At 33.5% G+C, this 24,522-nt stretch overlaps 4 protein-coding genes and 1 non-coding gene across 8 annotated transcripts in view; 2 read left to right on the top strand and 3 right to left on the bottom strand.

Moving 5' to 3' along the window:
- Window positions 1-24,522, bottom strand: part of LOC125821133 (uncharacterized) — a 167,244-nt gene that overhangs the window by 101,942 nt on the left and 40,780 nt on the right. The gene's annotated exons all lie outside the window — the stretch shown is intronic.
- On the top strand, window positions 4,029-6,790 carry LOC125821153 (autophagy-related protein 8C-like). The gene is made up of 5 exons (XM_049500564.1): window positions 4,029-4,187; window positions 5,356-5,411; window positions 5,527-5,579; window positions 6,136-6,254; window positions 6,516-6,790. Exons 1-5 carry the CDS (start codon window positions 4,151-4,153, stop codon window positions 6,608-6,610), a joined length of 360 nt encoding a protein of 119 aa, XP_049356521.1. The 5' UTR covers window positions 4,029-4,150; the 3' UTR covers window positions 6,611-6,790.
- Window positions 9,193-9,265, bottom strand: TRNAF-GAA (transfer RNA phenylalanine (anticodon GAA)). The gene has a single exon. It is a non-coding gene; the product is annotated as a tRNA-Phe (tRNA).
- Window positions 10,342-14,766, bottom strand: LOC125821129 (uncharacterized). Of its 3 annotated transcripts, XM_049500538.1 has the most exons (5): window positions 14,404-14,424; window positions 13,713-13,876; window positions 13,470-13,561; window positions 12,397-13,233; window positions 10,342-12,112 (listed from the first exon to the last, which is right to left on the bottom strand). In XM_049500538.1, the coding sequence occupies exons 3-5, from the start codon at window positions 13,491-13,493 to the stop codon at window positions 10,460-10,462; spliced, it is 2,514 nt and encodes an 837-aa protein (XP_049356495.1). In that variant the 5' UTR covers window positions 13,494-13,561; window positions 13,713-13,876; window positions 14,404-14,424; the 3' UTR covers window positions 10,342-10,459. The 3 variants fall into 3 exon arrangements, with proteins under 3 accessions (XP_049356495.1, XP_049356494.1, XP_049356496.1); XM_049500537.1 differs by lacking the exon at window positions 13,470-13,561 and having other exon boundaries at window positions 14,404-14,766; XM_049500539.1 differs by lacking the exons at window positions 13,713-13,876; window positions 14,404-14,424 and having other exon boundaries at window positions 13,470-13,685.
- Window positions 19,681-24,151, top strand: LOC125821144 (uncharacterized). Its single transcript, XM_049500555.1, has 7 exons — window positions 19,681-19,965; window positions 20,610-20,676; window positions 21,319-21,365; window positions 21,669-21,756; window positions 22,240-22,373; window positions 23,115-23,213; window positions 24,024-24,151. The coding sequence occupies exons 1-7, from the start codon at window positions 19,744-19,746 to the stop codon at window positions 24,096-24,098; spliced, it is 732 nt and encodes a 243-aa protein (XP_049356512.1). The 5' UTR covers window positions 19,681-19,743; the 3' UTR covers window positions 24,099-24,151.

A 24,522-nucleotide genomic window follows, 5' to 3' on the forward strand; every position in this document is an offset into this window, starting at 1 on the left:
TCTTCCCTCTAACATGTAGCTACCAATCGTAATTAGCAAACTATAACTATGAAGCGTAACTAAGTTTATTTTAATGGCTATTTACAAAATTTTCTTTTTGAAAAATCATTTATGTAAAATGATTTATGAGTGATAAGTGTGATATAATTAATAAAACTACTCTTCCATTTATTGTTTATCAAAAAGTGTGTCTAGTTAAACATAAACAAGTAAAGATGAATGGAGGGAGTAACACATACAATTTCTAAGATCACCTAACCAGCTTGTATGAGTCTTTGATTATATCAGTAATACTTAATATCTTTCACCAACATAAGTATCAAAATGTCAAAATATGTAGCAAATTTTTCTATGAAATAATGCATAGTGATAGTTGAACGAAACAGATGGATCATCCTAAACTCTATCAAAAATAAACATTGGGTCACAACTATACAAAAAATACAAAACAACGCAAAAGATGAAGCATACAACTCAACAAAGGGATGAACCAAACACTTACATGAATATAGAAGCTAATCAATCAAAATCGAAACTAAAAGGAGAGGAAAGAAACCACATTACTTTTCACTTCTAAGACAATAATGCTTCAGCTAGGTGATCTGAATTATTTCACTGTCCAGTTGCTATCTTTCATCGCACAAGTATCAATTCACTTCAAAGATTCATGTACAGATGAAAGCACAAATATTTACAAACTTTCAACATTCACGTACAGATCAAAAGAAATCACGTAACGTTTTTTAACATATAGACCAAAAAAAAAACAAGAACAAAAATTTCCACCACCACCAATACTCAATTGGGACCCAATTTTTCAACCTTTTTTTTCCAACCACCCTCCAATAATCATCATTGATGATAATTTGCAAATTTATTCAAGAAATCCTGTTTTTGTTAAAACAGCATTTCTTACCCTACTTAGATCTCTCCCTTTTAATGTTCTTCCAACACCTTCACACACAGAAAAAGAAGAAATTTCTCTTCTATCAATCCTTTTAGCAAGCCATTCATGTGGTGGCATAACATTTTCTTCAATTTCTTCATCATCATCATCACTTCCAAAATTACTAATTTCTTTTTTAATTTTGTACCATAAATCTTTGACCAATCAGGTATTTTTACTGGGGCAGAGTGTTGGACAATCTTGAATTCTTGAATTGAATTCTTGTTTTTTGACTTTGGAATCATCTTGGTTGAAGTTGGAATAATTAGCCTTCTTGAATTTGTGATGAACTTTGAACTAATTTGGTTTTTTTCACCAACAATGTCATCAGTATTATTGTTATTATTATTATTATAACCCCAAATGTCTTCTTCTTGAAATTCTTCATTCTTGATTGATGCCATCTTGTGAAAAAAATAAAAATTCAATCAAGTCAACCAAGTAAAAATTGAATCTTTTTTTTTCTTTCAAAAATAGAGGGATGGGGAAATTGTGGTAGCATGAAAAACACAAATTTCAATAAAAATCAAGATCGAGTTTTGAGTATGAAAAATATTGTAGTAGAATGTGCCCTTCAATAGATCTTATGTGAATTTGATTAGTCAGACTACAAAACAGGTTCACAATATCTATGTTGTTCGAACACTATAGAAATATAATCCTCCAAAAATGCACATTTTTGGATATTTCGACACGTATGATACAACATTTTTGAAAAATTTGAACATGACGGGACATCGAGTAGAAAACCAAAATAATTAAGCAAAGACTACTTACCAGAATGTACTTTTTTCTTCAATTGAAACTTCCAACAGAGAGAGCTTATTCCTTTAGATTTAATATATCTGCACATATAGAATGACAAATAATTTAGCTCATAGAAAGAGGAATTAAAGAGAAAAAAATAACTAAAAAGAGATGAAATTATTATTTTCTTCAATAAAAATTTCAACAACATGAAGAAGAATTTTTTTTTCTTACTTTAAATCCTTTGAAGAACTATATGCATAGAGAGAGAAATGTGTAAGCAATCAAGATGAGAGATAAAGACCTAAAATTTTGTCCTAGAGATGTCTTAAATAATAGACTTTATTTGTATTTTATTCATTTTTTATGTCTTGAATAAAAATTTGATGATGTGATAGGTGAAGGTTAGTAAACATGAATTTAACTCGATTTTTTGTACATCAAATCGGTAAATTTTGAATATTGAATATATATTATGTTGGTATTTATTTAAAGAGATATAAGAGTTTTTTAAAAATATTTACTTGAACGTCATAATAGAAAAATTATTAATGATTCATTGCATTTTGACAATAGGTTATAGGATGTCATTTTGCTATCTGTATTTGATTGGCAATGTAAAATAACTTTGAAGCCAACGCTTTTTGTAATGTGTCTTGAGTCGATTTTTCACATCTAAAACTCTATCTCTTGTTTAATGATTAATTATGATATCGTATTTATTGATTAATTACAAATTAAAAATCCAAAATTCAAGGTGACTTTGATGAAGCTCTGATAATAACGACCTTTAATTAATTTTCTTGGCCAAAATAATCTAGTCACCCTAATTAACTTTATCTATATAGACAAACTTTCAGAAACAAAAATAATAACTAAAAAAGGTGTTTAATAATTGATATTTCCCAAAGACCAGGAGATTCTGCTAAACGTGCATAGCACGTTCAATAGGATTTTACAAATGGCATAATTTTACTTATTTGACTTGTAATTAATCTTAATTAAGATATTAAGTATACTTATATAAGTTGTAATAATATACAATTTATACATATTTTTGCTCATTGTCAAAAAGGTGATACAATAGTCAACATCTACAATTCTACATGCAATGTTTTGGGTAGTAACTAATTTATTTGAAGAATACGTGACTAAAACAAAATTTGACAAGATTCACATAAATGATGGAGCATATGAATTAATTAAAAAAAAACTTTTAGATGCATATATTTGGGTACGATCATAATTATGTCTTTATGACAAATTAATAAATAAAAAAATAAATAGAATACTTCAAGTGAATTTTTTTTCCTCATATCTATTATTCATCACATTGTTGTAGTAAAATAAAAATGTTGAATACAACAATATTAAAATATTTAGTATATGAAATCGCGATCTAATAAATACACATCAAAATCTACAATATATTTGTCTTTGATTCGAAAATGAAATTTTTTATTATACAATTACTTAAATATTCCCTATTCTCCATCAATAACTTTGTTGAATGACTTCTTATTGATCAAACAAATTTAACCAGAAAATAACACCCGTATTATAATCCGATATTATAATTTCAATATAACTCGTTCACTGATTAAATGAAAAATGAAAAAAAAAATGCTAAAAGGAATAGTAGATCAAAACGGCATCGTCACACGAAAGTCATAAAAATGGACCCTTTTTTTCAGTTAATTGATGAGAAAATGACAAAAATGGTCTCTCATGTTTGGTAGTAAGTTCAAAACAATCCCTAAAGTATGTTTTAAATAATTTTGGTTCTTTAAGTTTTCCAAAAGTTAATATTTTTATTTTTTAATCAAATATTTAACGAGCTTTATCAGTTAAATTTGACGAAAATCGTAAAAACTAATTAAAAGCACTAAATAAAATCTTATCAAATCTTTAAAATTACAAAAAAAATAAAACTAAACAAACAAAAAAGGACCAGAAATAATGAAATTTGAACTTTAAAAGCTACACTAGACTCCAGAACCACAACAATGTAGTTCTACAAATGAAATCTGAATATGAAGAAGGTGATATGTGCGATGCTTTTATCCCTACCTTATTCTACTAGAATTTAGAAAAATCAATCAAAAATAGCATAAACCACAAAACTCGTACTTTCTAATGTGAGTTCTCACTAAACCTTTTTTCATGTTGCGTCAAATGACCGAATTTGTTAAATATTTGACAAAAATTTAAAGAACCAAAACTATTTAAAGCATAGTTTAAGGAAGTATTTTAAACCACTCCAAAACTTAATGGACCATTCTTGTCATTTCCTTCACAATTGATAAAAAAGAGTTTGTGTTCGATCAAAACTCTCAATTGACCATTTCATTGGTAAGATCCTTTTCATATTCCTCTTCTTTCAAAGTTTTTTTTCCCTTTTGCTGCAAAACCCTAATTTTACTTTGATCTCTCTCTAATTGTAGCTAATCCATCACCATGGCTAAAAGCTCCTTCAAATTGGAACACCCTCTTGGTATATTTTCATATATACCTTTCTATTTTGTGTTATTATTGTATTTTTGGCTCAAAGATTCCATTTTTAATTAATTTTTTTGGCTCTAATTTGCTTGATCCATTAGCCAATTATTTTCCTTTTGCTATTTTGTGTTGTTATTTGATGGGAGGTGGAGGTGGTCAAACCATTTTTACATATTGGAAAAAAAATTACTTTTTTATTTGTTTGAGGAAAAGCCATTGGTCCTTTCCTTCTGGGATTTTGTTGTGTTTCTTTGGAATTTCATACTCCTTTGTCTCAATTTAAGCGTTTTAGTTTGAGAAATAAAGGGACACTTTTGAATCTTGAGTGTTATAATTAAAGATGTGTAGTTATTTAAATCATGTGGTCAGGTAGAATGTTGGAAGTAGTAAAATTTACTAATGTAGAAAGAGACTATTTTTGGAACGGACTAAAAAGAAAAGTAGCACACTTAAATTGGGACGGAGGGAGTAGTAGTTTACTTTGTGCAACTGGAGAGTTTAAATTTATATCTCTGTTCTGTCACATGTTTGCATCATTATATGTATGTTTTTTTCTGTAAATTTCTGATGGGCTGCTTCTAATTGTGTCTATTATGTGGGAGCGAATATTGTTGCACTTCCAATGATTTGTGAAAAGTTTGGTCCAAAAGTGCCAACTGTTACTTACCAAAGGGACTAAATGGTACAAAGTGGTGTGCAAAATTAATGGGAAAACATAGCTTTTGGAATGTGCCAATGATTTTTGTACGATCAATGTAAGTACAAGAAACAATAGATAGTAACAACCTCTCTACCTTTGAGGTAGAGGTAAGGTCTGCGTACACTCCACCCACTTAGTGGGACTACTACACTGGGTATGTAATTATGTTGTTGTTGACTCTTAGTGCAAATGAGTAAGTCGTTAAAATTTGTTTCATTGCAAGTGAACCTAATGCCACAATAATGTGCTAAATTGTTGTACTCATATAGCAGTGGGCATTGGACTTGTCAAGGGTACCTGTCTGTACTATGTTAGTTAAAAAAATTTGTGGCTTCTATTTTAAAATGTATTATAGTGATTGACTACCTCATCAATCAATAGGGATCGCTTATATAAATACATATATATTCTCTAATCTAAATTATGTTCCTGTGTTATTAATTTTGGTGGTGCATTGTTCCAGAAAGGCGACAGGCTGAAGCTGCTCGTATCAGGGAGAAGTACCCTGATAGAATACCGGTACTAATGCCATTTGATCTGTTATCTTACAATGCTCTTTTATTTTTTTATCGTAGACATGTTGTGTGCCTTAGTTTTAATTTACATTTCATTGTTCTCTTTCTGCCATGCTTAGGTTATTGTGGAGAAGGCTGAAAGAAGTGACATTCCTGATATTGACAAGAAAAAGTTAGTCGTCTTGATATTCTTCTGTGCTTTGTCCTTTATTATGTTCACGCTTGTTATGCTTAGTTTTACTTGAGTTGCTTTTGTTCGATAATGAGTTTTTTATTTCTTGAGAGTGTTGATGTGGCTACTGTACTTTTTGAGCTACGATGTGACTGATGGAATGGAAGTTTATTTTACACCTTTGTAAAGAGTAACGGAATATCAGAAGTATTTTCTTGGATAGCAGATCATTTGTTTAAGATTGTAAGATGTAGCGGTTATTATTTTAGCTGAAAGAGGAGTAATTTGCGCTTGGAAGGAGATATTTAGAGAACAAAATTGGCGTTATTGTCTGTTCTAAAGCATATAAATGAAATGCAAGATCTTTTAAAATATTCTTCCTTCATTTGAAAGTGGTATGCAGCAATTGAAGACATTGCTTTAAATTTGTTTTTCAAATATCAACCAATTCATGTCCAACAGCCTTTTGTGACACTTAGAGTGGAGGGGTCCGTACCCTCCTCCCCCTTACCAAACGTTTCTGTTTTAAAAGATCTGTTAATCACAATTTTTGCAGGTACTTGGTTCCTGCTGATCTAACTGTGGGGCAATTTGTTTATGTCGTTCGTAAGAGAATAAAGCTTAGTGCTGAGAAGGCTATTTTTATCTTTGTGAAAAATATCCTTCCTCCCACAGGTAAGCAGAATCTTAGCACAATTGTCAGTATGCTTATTTTTTTCTTATCGGATAACCGAAAATTCCTGAGGGCCAGTGGTGCACGGTTCGAAACTCTGTAGATAATGCACTGCCCCTCTACCTTTATCCTCTTATATACAAGGCAGACAAATGCTTTTGTACCCGTGATGTTACTTTCTTACAACTAGACCAAGGCCCGAAGGCATAATTCTTGCTCAACTCTTTTCCTTTCTGATCGTCTTTATTTCCGACCTTTTACAGCTGCCATGATGTCCGCCATTTATGAGGAACACAAAGATGAGGACGGCTTCCTGTACATGACCTACAGTGGAGAGAATACATTTGGATCCTTCTGAAAATTCAGTCAAACTTCTCTGCCTGTGTAAATAACTCTTACTAGAAAAAACATGTAAATTCGTTCTTCTCGCATTATCTTTCTTCTAAAAGACAGAATCTTATGTCTGTTGCGTACTTGTTTAACTTTGGTTAACATCAACTGGTTTCAAGTATATATATCTACTCTATGGAGTTACTCATTTTTCCCTCTGTTGTTGTGTGTTGTTGGTTTCTTTTCCTCATATTTTTCCCTTTATAATCTCAAATGTATTTGAACTTTGTTATACTTTTGTAGTTGCTACTGCTCTCGTCTACATTATTGTCAGCATTACTTGCTTCATTGTTGTGTTTCTTTTCCGTACTTGATTTTGATATGTTTTACTTTGAGGGTCTATCGGAAACAACTTCTCCGCCTTCACACCACCCTCTTCAGGCCCCACTTGTGGGATGCATTGGATATTTTGTTGTTGTTGGGTTTTGTTATAACTGTTGAGGTCTGATACATATGAGGTAGTTAGTACCAATGGAATAGTCGAGATGGGCGCAAGTCAACTTGGATATCACCCTTAAACAAAAACATGTATTTGAATGGAAGAAGTGTAAAATCGGACACGTTTGAGCGCTTACACTTCTCTACCATTATTTTTGCCTAATTTATCGAGTTCAAGATCTATTATTTGTACTTGTTTAAAGAAATCTTTTAAATACATATAAAATTTGAACCAAGATTATTGGGTTCGGATGAGCCCATAGTTCCATCATTAGATCAGGGCTTGAGTACACCGAAACCGGGAGTACTTGTTTCTTTTTTGGAAATAGGTCGTATTGTTTCTATAGTTGCTCGGTACAAAAACTCATTTTCACTAGGAAAGAATAGCCAAACCAATTCATCTAGTTGGTTAAACTCAAGATCTTATCGATTGACAAATTGAAGACGACCACGGTCCCAGCCTTATCAAACACCGGAGTATATTGATCAATGAACCACAAAATCAACAAATAGTTGCATTAGCACTCTTTCAAAGACATACTTGGACGAAGTATAGGTTCAATTGGATTTAGTATCTTCTTCAACAACTACAACAATAGCATATCCAATATAATTCTACAAGTGAAATTTGGAGAGAGTGGGATGCACATGGTCTTACCTCTATTTTATAAAGGTAGAGAGGTTATTTCCGAATGATCAGTATCTTCTATGGGATGAAAAGTCAAAATTCCTGATGCCAATATTGGACATTTCCACTAATTATTCTAACGTTTGTCATATTTGTATTCATTATATTATATCCATGCATCTGTCCTCTATAATGCATTGGAATTTTCGCCCCTATTTCAACACACGTTTTGTAGTTACAACTAACAAATCGATTAATTATTTTTTTTGTCACAAACTATCTATCGTATTTTTTTCTTAGGAAAAATATTACACAAACATGTCTTGTATTCATTTATTAATCTAAAGAATGAGTATACTTATTTGGTAGATCATGGCACCTATAAATTGACTATAAAAAAAATGTCATTTTCACATGGAAAATGCATATAGCAAGCTAGAACTATCCCATGCCTTTCAAATTTGTTCATATATTGTTGCATCTATAAATATATATATATATATATAGTGCTTAATTTATCATTCACCAAAAAGTACCCCAATTTTTTCATAAAAAATATATATACAAATTTTATATGTTTTATGGCTTTGTTCAATTTTAGTAGTTGTTTCTCCAAATCCTCAAGTTCAAGCAAATTGGTGTGCAATGGTGATGTTTGTGTTTTACAAGATCCCAATAAGAACAAGAATAAGCCAAAACGAAGCTTTAAGATCTCATTTCCTCTGATTTCTTTGTGTAAGTACGACAAACGGTGATGTTTGAGTCAGCTTGTGTGCAACCTGACAAAGGAAATTTTGGAATTTTATGGTTTTTGAATTCTAGGACGCCGAATTTGGGTGCTAGAAACCGAGTTATAATAAGATAAGTAATTGTACATGTTTCATACATTTCTTAATACATAATACTTGGGCAGAATTCTGTATTTTGACCTATACATTATATTTATATTAAGAAATTCATTATATATATATCTATATATATATATATCTATATATATATATATATATATATATATATATATATATTGTTTGGATCAGCTTATGCATAGTGAGGATGCAGAAAGTAAGTTACGGATTCATAGAACTCGGTAACTTTGAGTCCAAATTTCACATTGTATTTATGTTAATAATCTTTTTGTTAAATACATATAGATAACACATTAGAATCCATTTATTAGTATTTGATCAAGGCGTTATTTTAGAATCCTGGACGAATTATTATCAATGTTCATGTACACCTCGACTATTTCATTGAATATTTACTACCATCCTTAAGCAAACTTGTTGTGTAACTTTATCTACCAAGACTCTCACAAATGTGGAAAAAACCAATCATTTATGAAATTATATTGAATGTGTTACTGTAATTATATTGGCTTAAAAAAGAAAATAAATTTATGAAATTTTGACAAACAAAGTGCAAATGTATGCATAAAAATATGTTTTGCACTAAAACTGAAAAGAGAAAAAAAATGGAAAAGAAAATGCGGTGAACGTGGATCGAACACGTGACCTTCAGATCTTCAGTCTGACGCTCTCCCAACTGAGCTATCCCCGCTATTGGAAGATAATTGAACCGCACTTTATTTATTTCAGGTGAAATTCTGTCTCACCTCCAATTAGCTTTTGACCTCTATTCCAAAGGTCGGGCTTCATTTCGTAAGCATAAGCTATATAAAGAGACATTCTATGACTATGAAGGGTAAGAAAAAAAAGGAAGTTCCTTGACCCGGTTCTCTATTAAATTCCACAATCAACTCCACAAATTGAATATCTTATATAGTTAATATAAGGCACCAGAAAGAAAGGCAAACAGTAGGCCTGATTCACCAGGTTCTACCACTGCAGGGCCCAATCTAGTCAAAAGCGGAAAAGAGAGGATTTGATTTGCAAGAAAAAGTCTAATAGACTGACCTACGAGCATAAGAAAGAAGAGGAAATTGAATTATGTCGTGTGTCAATTTAGCTAAAATTGTTCATGGTTTAATGTGCATGTTTAGTGGAAATGATTTATGGGCCTATTGAAACTCTCATTCAATCGATTCGCATCATAGTTCAGCGTCTTGGAATGTTTAGACCAAAACAAATAGCTACTCTTCAAAGTGCTTCTGCAGAAAATCTCAAGATAAGCAGTTTTAGATGTTCTAACAAATAAGCTCTTAGACCGCTATTTTCTAATTGCTTTTTCCGTTTATGTATATGTAAATAGAAAGATTGGTTTATGTCTCATGACAAATGCTATTTTAGTTATATTATTCTTTTTATAGGAGATTGATATTATGTAACAAATTAAATCAGTAAATAAAATACGGGAGATCTTTGTACCATTATCTTCTTATATTCAAGTTGTTTGATAGGAAAATGGGTTGATCTTAAAAGTTTAATAGATTTGTTAATCACGTACACTCGCACAGTAAAGTTAAGAGTTTAAGTGTAATTATTATACAAACGATGCAAAAAGGTTCATTAAAACAATGAAGTCTATCATAAAATACTGTTAATCCAAATAATTTAGTCTGCGAACCATATAGCCCGCTGTCGCATGTTAAAATTGGTCGATAGTAAATGACACAAATCCTTCACCAATTAACAAATGAAACAGGACAGGCAGAAAGCTTAAATAACATAATGAAATAGGAGGATGAAAATCAGAATTATCTAATAGTAAATCAAGATTCAACATGGGCTTTACAATGCCCTTTACACTGCAAAGGATTCTCAGTTAATGTTACCAATATTGGCAGTTACTCAACTACGTCCTAGTCGCCATTAACATTGCGCGAATTTTGGCCCTAAGATCATCTGATATCTCAGTTGATTCGGACGGCTGAGATGGGGCTCTTTGCTGGGAACTAGATACATCGACTGAAGCTTCTCTGCTGACAGAACCTCCCAAACTTCCTCTTGATTGATCTGACACTTTGGTAAGGATCTCACCTTCTTCCAGTTCTTCTCTTTCTTTGGTACATTTCTCATTCTTACCACCCATGTCATACTGCTGCTCTTCATCATCAGAAGAGCTTGCATGCTTATGTTTGCGTTCAGGTTCATTGTCGCTAGAATGTTTAGTCCTGTGTTTGTGTCTATCTTTACTCCTATGGGAAGTTCTATGAGATCTATCAGACTCATCATCACTAGAATCCTTTGTCTTGTGTTCATGTCCGTCTCTACTGCGGTGGGAGGTTCTATGAGATCTATGTTTCTTCTTGGAATGCTTATAATCCCCCTCATCATCATCTTTCCTATTTTCACGTGAAGACCGATGACTTGAATGCTTTTTCCTTCCATGCTTATGATGTCTCTCTGCATCTCTTTGCTCATCATCATTTTCAGGGGATGAACGTCGTTTGTGGTGCTTCTTTCTTGATCGCCTATTATCTTCATCATCTTCATCCTCACCTGCATTTTCACCATCTTTGTGTCTATGACGGCGTGATCGCCTCTTTTTTCTGGATCGCTTATCATCCCTCATCCCTTCACTTTCTTCGTCTTCATCTTTTCTTGAAGAGCGGTGCTTCTTCCTGGAACGCTGCTGCTCCTCCTCCTGTCCCTCCTCTTCTTCATCCTCATCTTCGTGTATACCACCAGATCTTGACCTGTATTTCCTTCTCGATCGCCGCTCATGCTCTTCAGCAGTATGTTGCATTTCAGATTTCTCATTTTCATTCGACACATTGTTGTTATCTAATGGGGCAGTACTGCCTTCTCTCTCCACAGCAGTCAATTCTGCCGGAGCTGCACTGCCTTCTCTTTCTTTAGTAGCAACATTAACCTCTGTAACAGAACCTGATAAGGCAGATCCTTGTGGCTCCACTGACCCATCGAGTGAATCTCTTTTGGCAGGAGCTGCTCCACCACCTTTTAACAGGGAAACAAACATCTTTGCCCTTCTCAGCCTCTCTGCTTTTAGCTTCTGCTCTTTGCTCAAGTGTGCTTCAGAGGAGTCTGCTTCACTTGCAGCTTCCGCAGCAGCAGACTTTGCAATTTCCTTCACCTTTGGAATCGAAACACTATGTCCCATCCTCCTGTCAGACTTCTGACCAACTATACTGGGCCCAGATGGAGGGACATTGAGGAAGATCGAGGTTTGGGCACCCTCACTGCTCTGACCCTGACTATCGCCGTTCTTAGATGAGCCTGAGATGATACTCAAATTGGGATTCTTAATACCTCTAGTGGCTGCCTGAAGGATAGCAGCGGCGGCAGCAGCATCCACATTCACCCCAGCCTCTTGCTCTGAAGTTCTAGTCAGAGAGTCTTGTGTTTCCTTCTTGGATTTGCCAATCACCATCTTAAACTTCTCTTTCTTATCAAATACATATGGCAGATCATACTCCGCAGACCTAAAAGAGGTATAATCCCTTTCCTTCAAAGAAGATCTCTTTTCTGATCCATGTACTTTTGACTGCACAACAAAGAGGAGAAAGGGCACAATGTTAAAGTAATTTCACACTTCTCTCCAAAGGGGAGGTAGTATAACCAGATTCACATGCATTATCTACACCAATAATCCAGAACCAAAGAGAAAAATACTGCTAATTGTTTTTTGTGCTAATAATTAGTACAAAGAAGAAAATGCTAAGATCAAGAAACCAAAATTATGCTCAAATTTAGTTAATTAAAAAAACTTTAGCCATGTAAATGCAGAGGAACTCATGTGACGTTCCCAGACAGAGAAAGAGCTTTCACCTCTTGAGCTTTCTGGAGTACATTTAGATAGTAAGGATGATATTGGTTGGACGGAAGGAGAAATGGGAATCTCCCATGTTTACTGTCCTGTTCCATAAGAGTTGACTCAAACTGCTTCCCATTCCTCAGAATGAACTCCACTATCTTGTCAATCAATCTCTTCAGTTCAAATGGAGGCTCCACCATCGGTCCAGTCTTGGACACTGCTCCTAGACCAGAAATGTCTGTCTTTGTCTTTTCTGCTGCAGCAGAAGAACTAAAGTCACTTTCCTTCCGCATGCTACTTCTACTACCACTCTTGGAAGCACTAACCAAATTATTCTTTTTCAGTGAAGGAACATTTTCTTTATCTTTACTAGAACGAAGTGAATGAGTAGAACCTTTCTCATCTGTTTTTTTCTCACCATTTTCAAATGCCTTAGAACTAGATTCAGCCCTTTCAAGTGGATGGGAAATGCTTGAGGTATCCAAGGACTCCACTTGTACACTGGAAACTCTGGATCCAGGATCATCCCCATTTGCAGGCTCCTCATCCTCCCCGAACCCATAAACAGAACCAAGCATAGATAAAGCACCTCCACCACCGTCATGTTCCTTGTGCTCATTAGAAGTCTTCGTTCCTTCACTTTGAGCATTCAAATCACTATCAGATTGTAAAAGTTCAGGATGATCAATAAGAAACCTAAAGTATGCATGAAGACCATGGTCAGGCATTAAGAACCCAAATGTTGGATTGTTTCCCTGCTTCACCCTGAGAACAATTTCTGACTGCCCACCATGTTTGCTCACAAACAGAGCAGTCCTTGCAATTATTTGATGCAATTTTTCCGTTGGTGGCTGCAAAAAGATAGAAAACCAAAGCAACAAAGACTCCATTAAAATGTAGAATTCACAATTCTGGATAAAAATAAGCCAGAACCTTAGATACAACTGAAGCTTTAAACATATCAATCAACAAGTATGTGTGTCCATTAGTGAAAGTAAAAGAGCAATATCAAGTGATTAAGGGAAGATCCCTCTCAATTAGCAACAATTGTCCTTACAAAGAAAACTTTTCATATTCCTAATCCCACCTGCACTGCCCCTTGGTCATGCATCAAAAGGGAACAAGGTGCCTGTGAGTGGCAACCTTAGATCAAAGGAACTCCATCCCTGCTCCGAGCATCTGAAAACTTAGACACAGTGAGCCTTAGAATAACATATTGTTTGGACAACTTGTAGCATTGGCCACATGGGAAAACCTCGTTAGCATGTAAACACCAATATCCAAGCTTTATGAAAACAGACCAAAAAAAGGAAGAAGAGCGCAAGCTTACCAAGCACTGAAGAAGGCTTTCAGGCACTTGAAAGGAGGGACGGAAGCCAAAGCTTTCCTGGACCTCAGAACTTTTCCTGTCAGCAAAATCATCCGTGTTTCCATATGAGAAACCCACAGCACGATAGGCAACAGCATCTGCCGACTCATCACCTTCTTCTAAATCTGAGGGAAGAAATCATAGGATCATATTCATATAATCATATTGGCATACTACCCAAGAGCAGCAGTTTCACGCAGAAGCAACAGGAAAAAGACTACAGACAGATAGAAATGATGTAAAAATAATGGTACGTGCATTGATAAGCAAGAACAATCTTACTAGTTCTGAGTTACAGATATGTATATAATAGGTCATATAGTGAAGCTAAAAAAATTGCTACAGCCGCAAGCTAGGCAGGCAATATGCTACATTTCCACAAATATTTTATGCTAAAATCAACAATATATACACACGGATAGCAGAAAGAACCACTTAACAGATATTAACATCACCTAGCCACTCAGCATCGTTTATCAGATTGTTAACTTCTAAACATTTTATGAACAGCTTAACAGATATTAACATCAGCTAGCCAATTGTTAACTCCTAAACAGTTTTATGGTAAAATCAACATAATACATACACGAAAATTCATCCGCACCACGTTTAAACAAAAAATACAAAGGAAGGAAGCAAGAATTAAGTTTACCTGGTTCATCTGAAGGCAGAGGAAGATCGAGGTAACGTTCATGATCGAGGTCGAGCTGAATTGAAGCATCAACGAGATTAGACGAAGAAGAAGAGTGAGATCGACGCCGGGAAGGTGGAGGAGCGGAGAGAAGGTGGCGAACATCGTAACGATCAATCTGGAGAGAGTTCCAATCGACAAGCGCATCGCCGGAGTTGACAAATGCCGCCATGGAGTCGTCGTCGAAGAAGAGGGCATGGCGGCCGACCACCTCTAGATCCATCGGACACCGAATCGCCCTTAATCTTTCTACGGTCTCCGATAGGAATTGAGTGAGAAACCCTAGAGAATTAGGAACTCTTTGGTGAATTGGGAATTGAGATTTGAGTTTACTTCTAGTGGATTGGGCCGGTTGAATTAGGCAAGTGGGTCAGGTGTTGGGCCAGTGTCTACTTGAGACAACTTTTACAAAAGAAATCAAACTAAATAGTGATGTTCGGGTCAACTTACTATCTCAACTAAGATAGAATTATTTTTTAGAAATAGCAAACGTAATAAGCATAATAAGGTTCTATAGCTATAGTTTTGATTATTGTGTTCCATAGTAATAGTTCTATTTGCTATGGAGGTTGCGGTTTGTATATTTCGCTTGTGATTATGCAAATAGGGTAAGTATATACAATTTTTGTATTTATACATTTAGGATTTTACAGAAACTCTATTTGTATATTTTGCTTGCCAACATACAAACATGGTAATTTAATATGATTTTACATAAATCGTATACAAATAGTTAGGGTAAGCATATACAAAATTTTGGATTTATACAATCAGAAAACGAATTATACAAATTCTAAATTTATACAAATCAAGCGAATTATACAAATCAGGTGAATAGCAAGAATTGTGGAAACTGTAGCTGCGAATTACAATTTTTTTAAACTGTAGCTATAGTACCTAGTATAGGCTAAATATTTGATATTCTGCATAATTTTCTCTGTAAAGAATTTATTGTATTTCTTCATTTCAATTTGACCTACTTCTTTTTTTGTCTTGTTTTGTAAAGAAAATTTACATAATTAGTCTTATTCTAACAACTCTTTAGTTTCAACTTTTCACACAAGATTAAAAGACATTTGATATATTTTTTATTTTGAACTATAAGATTCAAAAGTATTCTTTACCACAAAATACATGCTATTACTTACCGTAGCATGAATGTCATATGAAATCATTTATTCAAATCTGCGTAAAATCTCTAAATGGGATCTTCTTTATTACATTTAATAAGGGAGAAATAATTTCATCCAAATAAAAGTTTACATGCACTCGATGTTACACCAAACAAACAAATGCACACAACATATCTTTCATAAACGTGAACATTTAATATATGACATATATTAGACTAATATTTTCAAGTTATAGCAGTAGAACTAAACTTTCAAGTTGTAACATTAAAAAATTCAGGTTCTAACAGTTTATTAAAAAAAAAGTTATTTTTAATAATTGAAAACATTTGTTTTAAAAAAAAATTAAAATAAAACGTTTCTGGAATAAAAAAAGGTTAAAAACGGAAATAGGGATGTTAATTAGATTTGAGATGATTGAAGATAATTATTAATTAGCATGAATTAAGGAAATCAAACTAATTAAGAATATTCAGTTTCCTTAATTCACTCTAATTTGTTAAATTTAATTAAAATTCTGATCTTATCCAAAAAAAATTCTCCCACGTTTCTCTCTCTTCGATTTTCTTCCAGAAATCTTGTCACTGTCGACTAATTGAAGTTTCTTTTGTTTAAAAAATCTTGATTTTGTTGTGATGGACGACTGCGTATCAATATTAATTAGATATGGTGGAAGATGGGATCCTTCATGTTAGTATTTGTTATTGTTTATAATTTGTTTTTGTATTTCAGTGAAATGAAAAAAAAACCCAACAACAATGAAACTGTAAATCACATTGTGTGATTTTGTTTTTGTAAATCGTCACTATAGTTAATTTTTTAGTTTTTTTGTATAAACAAAACATTTTGTTCATAATACGTATTAATTGTTGTGAAACTGTAATATTAGTGACTGTGTTGGTAAGTTTTTTTTTTTTTTTTTTGTTTTTTGGTTATTTTGTATAATGTTAAAACGTTGATTTCGTGAAAAATTAGCACAATATATGAATGATTTGAGCATAAATGTATATCATATAAATATGTTTATCGTTGTAGATTGGGTTTGTAGATTAAGATTATAATATTGAATATTATTTTTTTTTCTAAAAATATAAATTAAATGTATAGTTTTGAATGAATTTGGTAGATAAATGAATGAATTTGGTATGAAAGTGTGTTCAATAATGTTTAAAAAAAGTTATTTAGAATTTTGAAGAAATGTATGAAAAGGTTTTAAAGTTGGTATAAAATTTGAAATTTTATTGTTTATATAAGTTTTGTCAATTGTGTATAAATTTGGTATGAGTGATGATTGTTTAAATGAAATATGTATTAAGTGGGTATGAAATGTGAATTTTTTATTTTTTTTTGAAATTCATTTTGTAGAATACTGTCTGAATGATATTTGTATGAAAAGATAATGATAAGTGTGTATAGTTTTGTTGTTATTATAATGAATTTTGTGGATGAAATTTATATGTTCTTTGGATGACTAATTGTTATTTTTTTTAATGAAACAGGGAAATATGTTGATTTTTCAGATGGAGGGGATTATACATGAATCTTCTAGTCTTTATAGTAGTCTAGTAAGTGCGATAATATCGCAGCTTATGATAGATGGTGATATTAATGATATAGAGATAAAATATATAGTTACTGATCGATGTCCACTTCTTAGTATCCACAATGACCAATGGGAAGTTGACATATTGACCGGTCCCAACCAAATCAAAATACAATTTAGAAATGGTTGTTTTGGAGGGCTCTAAAGCAGTAAAAAATGAAGTAATGAAGTACATAATGTCAATTTTAAGCGATCTTCAGTCTCAAAAATGTTAACATGTTTAAACTTATTGAAGAAGTCTAACTTAGGGACTTTGGTCATTTCCCCAAAATATTTTAGGATAAGTCTATTGGGAATAGACGGATCTGATAAAAAATCATTAAATAGTCCACATTTAAGACCAGTTATCGCTGTGAATTCCTTGATTCCAAAACATAATTCTGTATCGTTTATTTTCACAACAAACATGTCGTCTCTGACATTTTCAAATTCAAGAATCATCAAATGCCGCAATAGTTAACATTGAATCTTTATGTTGTGCATGTCATAAAATACACGAAAAGGTGTTTTTTTCCAGAAATTGTTGAAACCTCTCTTGCCCGAGGAAAACCAACAAATCAACAAACACATTCATGTTTGTACATGAAGACCAGTGTGTGTATCTTCCTTGCCTATATAATAAAATTGTTTATACTAAATTAAAACATACTTCATACAAGTATTATACAAGTTTCATTCCAGTAGTAACTATGATTTAAAGATAGTTATAATTAAATTATATCATATAAATTAAATAAAAAATAAATCAAAATCATAAAAACATTGATAAAAAAATATAAAAGTATGTTCATACAAGTATTATTCACGTTTCATACACATGCATATAGATAAATTTTAGTAATGCCTTATACCATATTTATAAAAAAAATTCACACCAATTTTATTCAAACATCATTCCATTTTCATGTGCACTGTGGCATTCATCAATCTACTTTCATAAATTTATAGACATACACTAAAAATAATTTAATAATTTTAATACATTAATGGATAAATTGAAAAAGAAACCTTCTTAATAGGAAAAGTTCCAATTTCATATAAAAATTATTCAAAATTTATACAAAAATAGAGTAATTAAACAATTCATACAACTTGCATACCAATTTAATAATTCATACCATATACACAATTAAGAGACAATCACACCAATGTTAAAACACAATTCATACCATTCACATATCAATATTGTATCAAAATTCATACAATATCCATCAATCAAACATTAAATTCAGATTCATACACTTTTTTTTTTTTCAGATTTCGAACAATTTTTACACAAACAAATATTTCGAAAACAACAATAAGCATAATGTGATATAAAAAAATTACTATTTTGACTAATGTGAAAATAAATTAAATATAGTACTTACCCTAACAACTTTTTTGTGTTTTTTGGATGTTGATATTTTTGATTCCTTCTTTTTTGTTGTTCTTCTTGTTGATGGTTTTGAAGATTGAGCAAGCAACTTCTACATTTGTTGTTTTTTTTGTTTTTTTCTTTTTGATTTCACTAACAAAATCAGAATCGTAATCAGAAGGGGTTTCAACAATTTTCTCCTTCCTTTCTTCCCCTTTTGATTTGCCTAGGTTGCCCTTTTCTTTGCTTCATTTTTTTTCTCTTTCCGATCCTTCAACTGAGATGAACCACCCGTCGCCTGATTTTCAATATTCGCCAGATTTTCAACAATTTTAGGTTGGGGGGGGGGGGGTTTGAGTTAATATATTGAAAGTTGGAGCATGAACTTCATCAATAGAAGTTCCTTCAATCAATCTAGGACTCTTTTGAGGCGTTTCAATGGGTTTCTTAGACATGATTTTGTTGAAAAACTTAATTGGACGGACGATTGTGAACATGGTGTAGTTGGCTAGTGAGAAAAATGGGAGAGACAAGGTGAAAGTGGGGTAGTGGGGGTGATGGCGTGTAGATTTGAATAGGCGTGGGTGGAGGGTGGTGGAATTGAGGTATGGGAGGTTTGGAGTGTAACAACAAACAAAGAAGTCTAATCTATGTAAATCCCTTAATATGTGTAACTGATGATTTCCATCTTAAAAAAGGAACTGAAATCAAATTAATTAAATATTATTAATTAATAATATAAAAATATACACAGATTAATCATTTATTAAATAAATTGAAATTGATTTTTAAATTAAATTAAATTAAATTGATATGTCATAACCCGTAAATAAACTGTTATAAGTAAGAATTGTTTAAAAGTATGTTTAAAACCCGTAAAATTTACTCTTAAATGTGTATATGGCGTGAATTTTCCTTCATAAACACATTTATATATTCTCATTTTAATCATCAAACATAAATTATTCGATTATATAAATATTAGGTACAACCTTTTTAAATTTCATATTTATTTCACCACAATCATTTTGTTTTTTAAAAAAAATTACTAGTTCTCCCATTTCAATTTTGTATTTATTTCCAAATAATAATGCATATTTTTTTATAGGAAAAAGAAAAAAATTTGTTTATAAAGAAATTCAAATCTATTTTGTGGTTTCTATTTCCCGACGTAAAACAATCAGCGACCAAACAAATAGCTGAGCAGAGAGATGGCTGCTCCGGCTGCCGAGGGTCTGGCTGTGACGGCGCTGCGGTCAGTGATCCACCGTGTCCGTCAGGCTGCTGAAAGGTCCGGCCGCCGTGCTGATGACGTGAGAGTGGTGGCCGTTAGCAAGACGAAGCCTATTTCTCTTATAACCCAAGTGTATGAAGCCGGTCACCGTTGTTTTGGTGAAAATTATGTACAAGAGATTATCCAGAAGGCTCCTGAGGTATTCATCTGTTTCCCTTTCAGCATTGGTAATGCTAATTAAGCTTTAGGTTGTGGCAAATTGTTCCCAAAATAGAGAAGAAAACTGATTCTTTTTGTTTAAAATGTGTATAAACAGAGCTGAATAGATATAATATAGTCGAATTAATTTGGGATTGAGACGTAAAAGATATTCTATCCATTCTCTTGAGTCAATTTGATTAATATTAGATCAATTCGATATTTTAAAATAAAAATTTAGATATACAAAAACTATACTCCCTTTAATTTAGAATCTTGTGGTGTTAAACCAAATATATGAAGAATGTACCAAATATTCTTTAATTATGTGGTTTTAAACATCTTACTTGTAAAGTTGAAATTAAAAAGTTGCCAAAAAGGTAAAGATGCCTTCTTTTTTAAATGGGCTAAAAAGGAAAGTAGGGCAAACAAATTGAAACGGAGGGAGTACTGTGTACTATAAGTTGCAATTATTCTCATGTCAATATGTTGAAAAGATATACTTCAAAATGTTGGTCAAAGTTCACAATTGTTGAATCTCGAGAGGGAGAAAGTGCCATGTAAATTGGGACAAATGGAGTAGTTGATTGTTGCGGACAGATTTTTCTCATTGTGCAATATTGATTATGTGCTGCTGATATGCAGCTTCCCGAGGACATAGAATGGCATTATATCGGGCATCTGCAGAGCAATAAAGCAAAGCAACTCCTGAGTACGGGCTCATCTAAGTATTTGTGCGATCTTTTGTTTTGTTATTATCCAATTTCCCTAAATTATCCATCAATTGACATCACTTCTCTCTCTCTACTTTTGTGGTTTTCCAACGAGAGGTTGGAAGTTGTGTGATGATACAACTGCACAACTAGTGGTTCAGTGGTACTCAACGAAGACTTCAAAATTTTGGATTCACCTCTTGTTGCAAGCATCTGTTTCTTCAATGATCCATGGGATCCTATATTTGGTTAATTTGATTCTTTTCCAATTGTGATCTTGGTAAAACACTAGTCTGTTATTTTGTGCTTAGGGCCTGTAAGGTAAGATTGAAGTGTCTAATTAGAGTGTACAAGCCTTTTTGTTTTGTATCCAAACAGGGCCAAGATCGTCTCTCGATGCTTAACTTGGTGAATTACAAGCCTGCATATTTTCTCTTGGATGTATTATCTTCTAATTCACTTTTATAATTTCAACTAGGAATTTGTTATTTAGTGCGAAGGACCTGAAAATTGTAAGTTGAAAGTTGAAGTGTCTAACAAGAACCCCCCTCCCTACTCTCAGGAAGCATTTCTGCTTGTATGTGTAAATCGGATAAGCATATCATATAAAAGTTGTCTAAAGTTTACCTCCATTATTGCAGCTGCTGTTCCCAATCTAGCCATGGTTCACGGTGTTGATAACCAGAAGGTAAAGATTTTACCTGTTTCTTAACGCTTGATGAGTAGTCTCTCTGCTTACAACAACAACAACAACAACATACCCAGTGTAATCCCATAAGTGGGGTCTGGGGAGGTAGAATGTGCACAAACCTTACCCCTACCCCATGGAGGTAGAGAGGTTGTTTCCAAAAGACCTCGGCTCAAGTGCATCAAGTCAAACGCACCTTGAAGCTTTAATAAGTTCGTTTGTTTAGATTATAGTCTCTTTAAATGCATATTATTTGTTGAATTGAACAAATTTGATCAATCATACAACACTTCTTCTCTACAGCTTGCAAACTATCTTGATCGTGCGGTTTCAAGCATTGGCAGGCAGCCCTTGAAGGTTTTGGTTCAAGTTAATACCAGCGGAGAAGAGTGTGAGTATATTTTCTCCTCATTCTTGCTTGCAGATCCTGAGGGAGACTAGTCGAGCTTGACAGCAACTCTAGTGATTAGGATCTACAAGCCGTGGAAGAAACCACTAACCATTGCATTAGGGTAGGCTGTCTATATCACACCCCTTGGGGTGTGGCCCTTCCGCGGACTCTGCTAGCACAAGATGCTTTGTGCACTGGGCTTCCCTTTTTAAGCTATTTGGTTGTTGGTATTTTTGTAGCAGTATGGTTTAGGTTATGAAAGGTTTCTAACGTTGCTTCAAGTCCTCAGATTACTGGTTAACCTGCAGGTGAAATCTCACCAAATTCGAATCTGAGTTGTTAGATTTTTTCCCACTGCTTGTAATGTGTGTTTGATCGAATTGTACAATGCTTTTTTTTTTATGACGTTCAAGGCCAAAGGACTCCAATCATTCTACTTCCGAAGGAACTGACAAATTTGTTAATTTTTTTAACTATATGCAGCAAAATCTGGTGTTGATCCATCTAATTGCATAGAGCTCGCCAAACATGTCAAGCTGGATTGCCCAAACCTTGAGTTCTCTGGCCTAATGACAATTGGACAGCCTGACTACACTTCAACCCCAGAGAACTTCAAGGTGATATTCTGTAATGAATCCGTAATTCAGTTGTACGTGAGTCATGACATATAAGAATTCTTAGCTCTCTCAACCGTTTGAAGATGTCCCATCCTTTACTAATAAAAGATGCAAAGGAGAACAGTTGTAAATTACTGAAAGCAAACATTTTTTCTTGATAACCATGGTGTCCGGGTAAGCTTGTGTGCACCTCGACTAATTCCATGAGGTACCTGCTACCTCCCAACCAGCGCAGATATTGGGTATCTCTGTCCATCAAGGCATGGACAGATTGGAAGAAATCACCTAGTGTTGAAAACTGACCTTTTTCGTCAATGTTAATAGTCACCTAAACAATTTTCGTCATAGTTATGGGGAATTCCCTTTCCTTAGTTTGACCTTTATGTATAATAGAGGGATGTTTTTCTTGTGCCAAGTATTTTTTGGGTGAAGCTTGTGCTAAGTATTTTTTGTATATGGAATCCTTGAGAAGTTTGTTATCGGATGAATAGTTTTGAGTCATGCATATTGGAAGCTTCATGACAAAAAAGGTTCATATTAACTCCATCAAATTTCCCAATTTCTCCAAATTGCTGCTCTCCATTTATGTTGTTGTGCTAAGTAATTTTAAGAAGTTTGTTATCAAATGAATAGGTTTGAGTGATGCATTTGGGAGCTTCATTATAAAAATGCTCATACTCCATCAATTTTCCCCATTTCTCCAAATTGCTGATCTCCATTTTTCTTGTTGTAATGCAATAGACGCTACTGAATTGTAGAACTGAAGTTTGCAAGGTTCTTGGTATGGCGGAGTCTCGATGTGAGTTGTCAATGGGCATGTCTTGTGACTTCGAGCTAGCGGTAAGCTGGTCTTGTCTTACCTTGTCATAAAAATCTGATCTCTTCATCCTGAAAAGTTGATTCTGATTGAGAGAATCACTTCTGATAAATTTCCTTTGCTAGTTTTATTTTTGGCATAATACATAAATGTGCCCTTTAACTTGGCCTCATTTTACGTTTATGTCCTCCAACTTTGGATATGCACAAGTAGACACTTAAACTTGTATAAAGTAGAACAAGTAAACACACGAGTCCTACATGGCACAATACACGGGACACCACGTAGGACAAAAAATGACATGTAGGATGCCATGTAGGACATGCGTGTCTATTTGCTCAACTTTATACAAGTTTAAGTGTCTACTTGTGCACACCCAAAGTTGAAGGGCATAAATGTGATTTGAAGCCAAGTTAAAGGGCACATTTATGTATTATGCCTTTATTTTACTGCTGCTTTTGTCATGTGAAAGCAGGCAGACCCCGTCCATCTCTTGATTGCCCTTAAGTTTCCATAGCTTGCTAATGCAAAAAAATATTTTCCTCCGCGATTTATTTTTCTCGTATTGTGAACCAAAAACAAGTTTTGGAATCAGTTGCATCTGTTCGAGCTGGCCATGTAATTCATTTTTTCGCTTTTCTGCCAAATGATTTCCTAATATATATTGTTGACTATTTGTGTAATCTGTGTTGTTCCTGAAGTAAGCATGTAATTATGAAAAATATGAGTTGGTTCTATTTTACTCATTTAAAGGATATATAAGCTGCATTTGGAAATTGCTTGTTAAGAGAAGTAGACGTATTATGTGTTGATTCTTTGTCATTATACTGCAGATAGAAATGGGCAGCACCAATGTGAGAATTGGATCCACCATATTTGGACCTAGGGAGTATCCAAAGAGACAATGAAATCAGTATGAACTTCATCTCATAGAACCATTCACGAAAGCAATAGGGAGTGAGTGAGGCCTTTCTGAATTTACGCACAATCAGGGAGAAAAATGAAGCAGCGATGACAAGAGAAAGATGCTATTGCTTCAAATCTGAAGCCCCATCATACTAGAAAGTTATGTCAAAATTGTTTTACTGTTGAATTGTTTTTATATTTTTAGAACAGGACTAAGTGTCCCTTTACTCTTGACTTGCCTTGATTCACCTGGTCTTTTCTTTTCCGAAGCTTTGGATCTGTTACATAATACATAAATTACCACCCTTGATAAAGAGAATTAAGATGGAGAAAAATGAAGATGTCACTGTAGTTACTTCATTCTTTGTCCTTTTATTTGTACTTCAGTTGCCACACACACATGCATAATCGCATTATTAGAATTTT

This window comes from Solanum verrucosum, unplaced genomic scaffold (genome assembly GCF_900185275.1).
Source record: "Solanum verrucosum unplaced genomic scaffold, falcon-dt-bn FXZP01000222.1, whole genome shotgun sequence".
Lineage (NCBI taxonomy): Eukaryota > Viridiplantae > Streptophyta > Magnoliopsida > Solanales > Solanaceae > Solanum > Solanum verrucosum.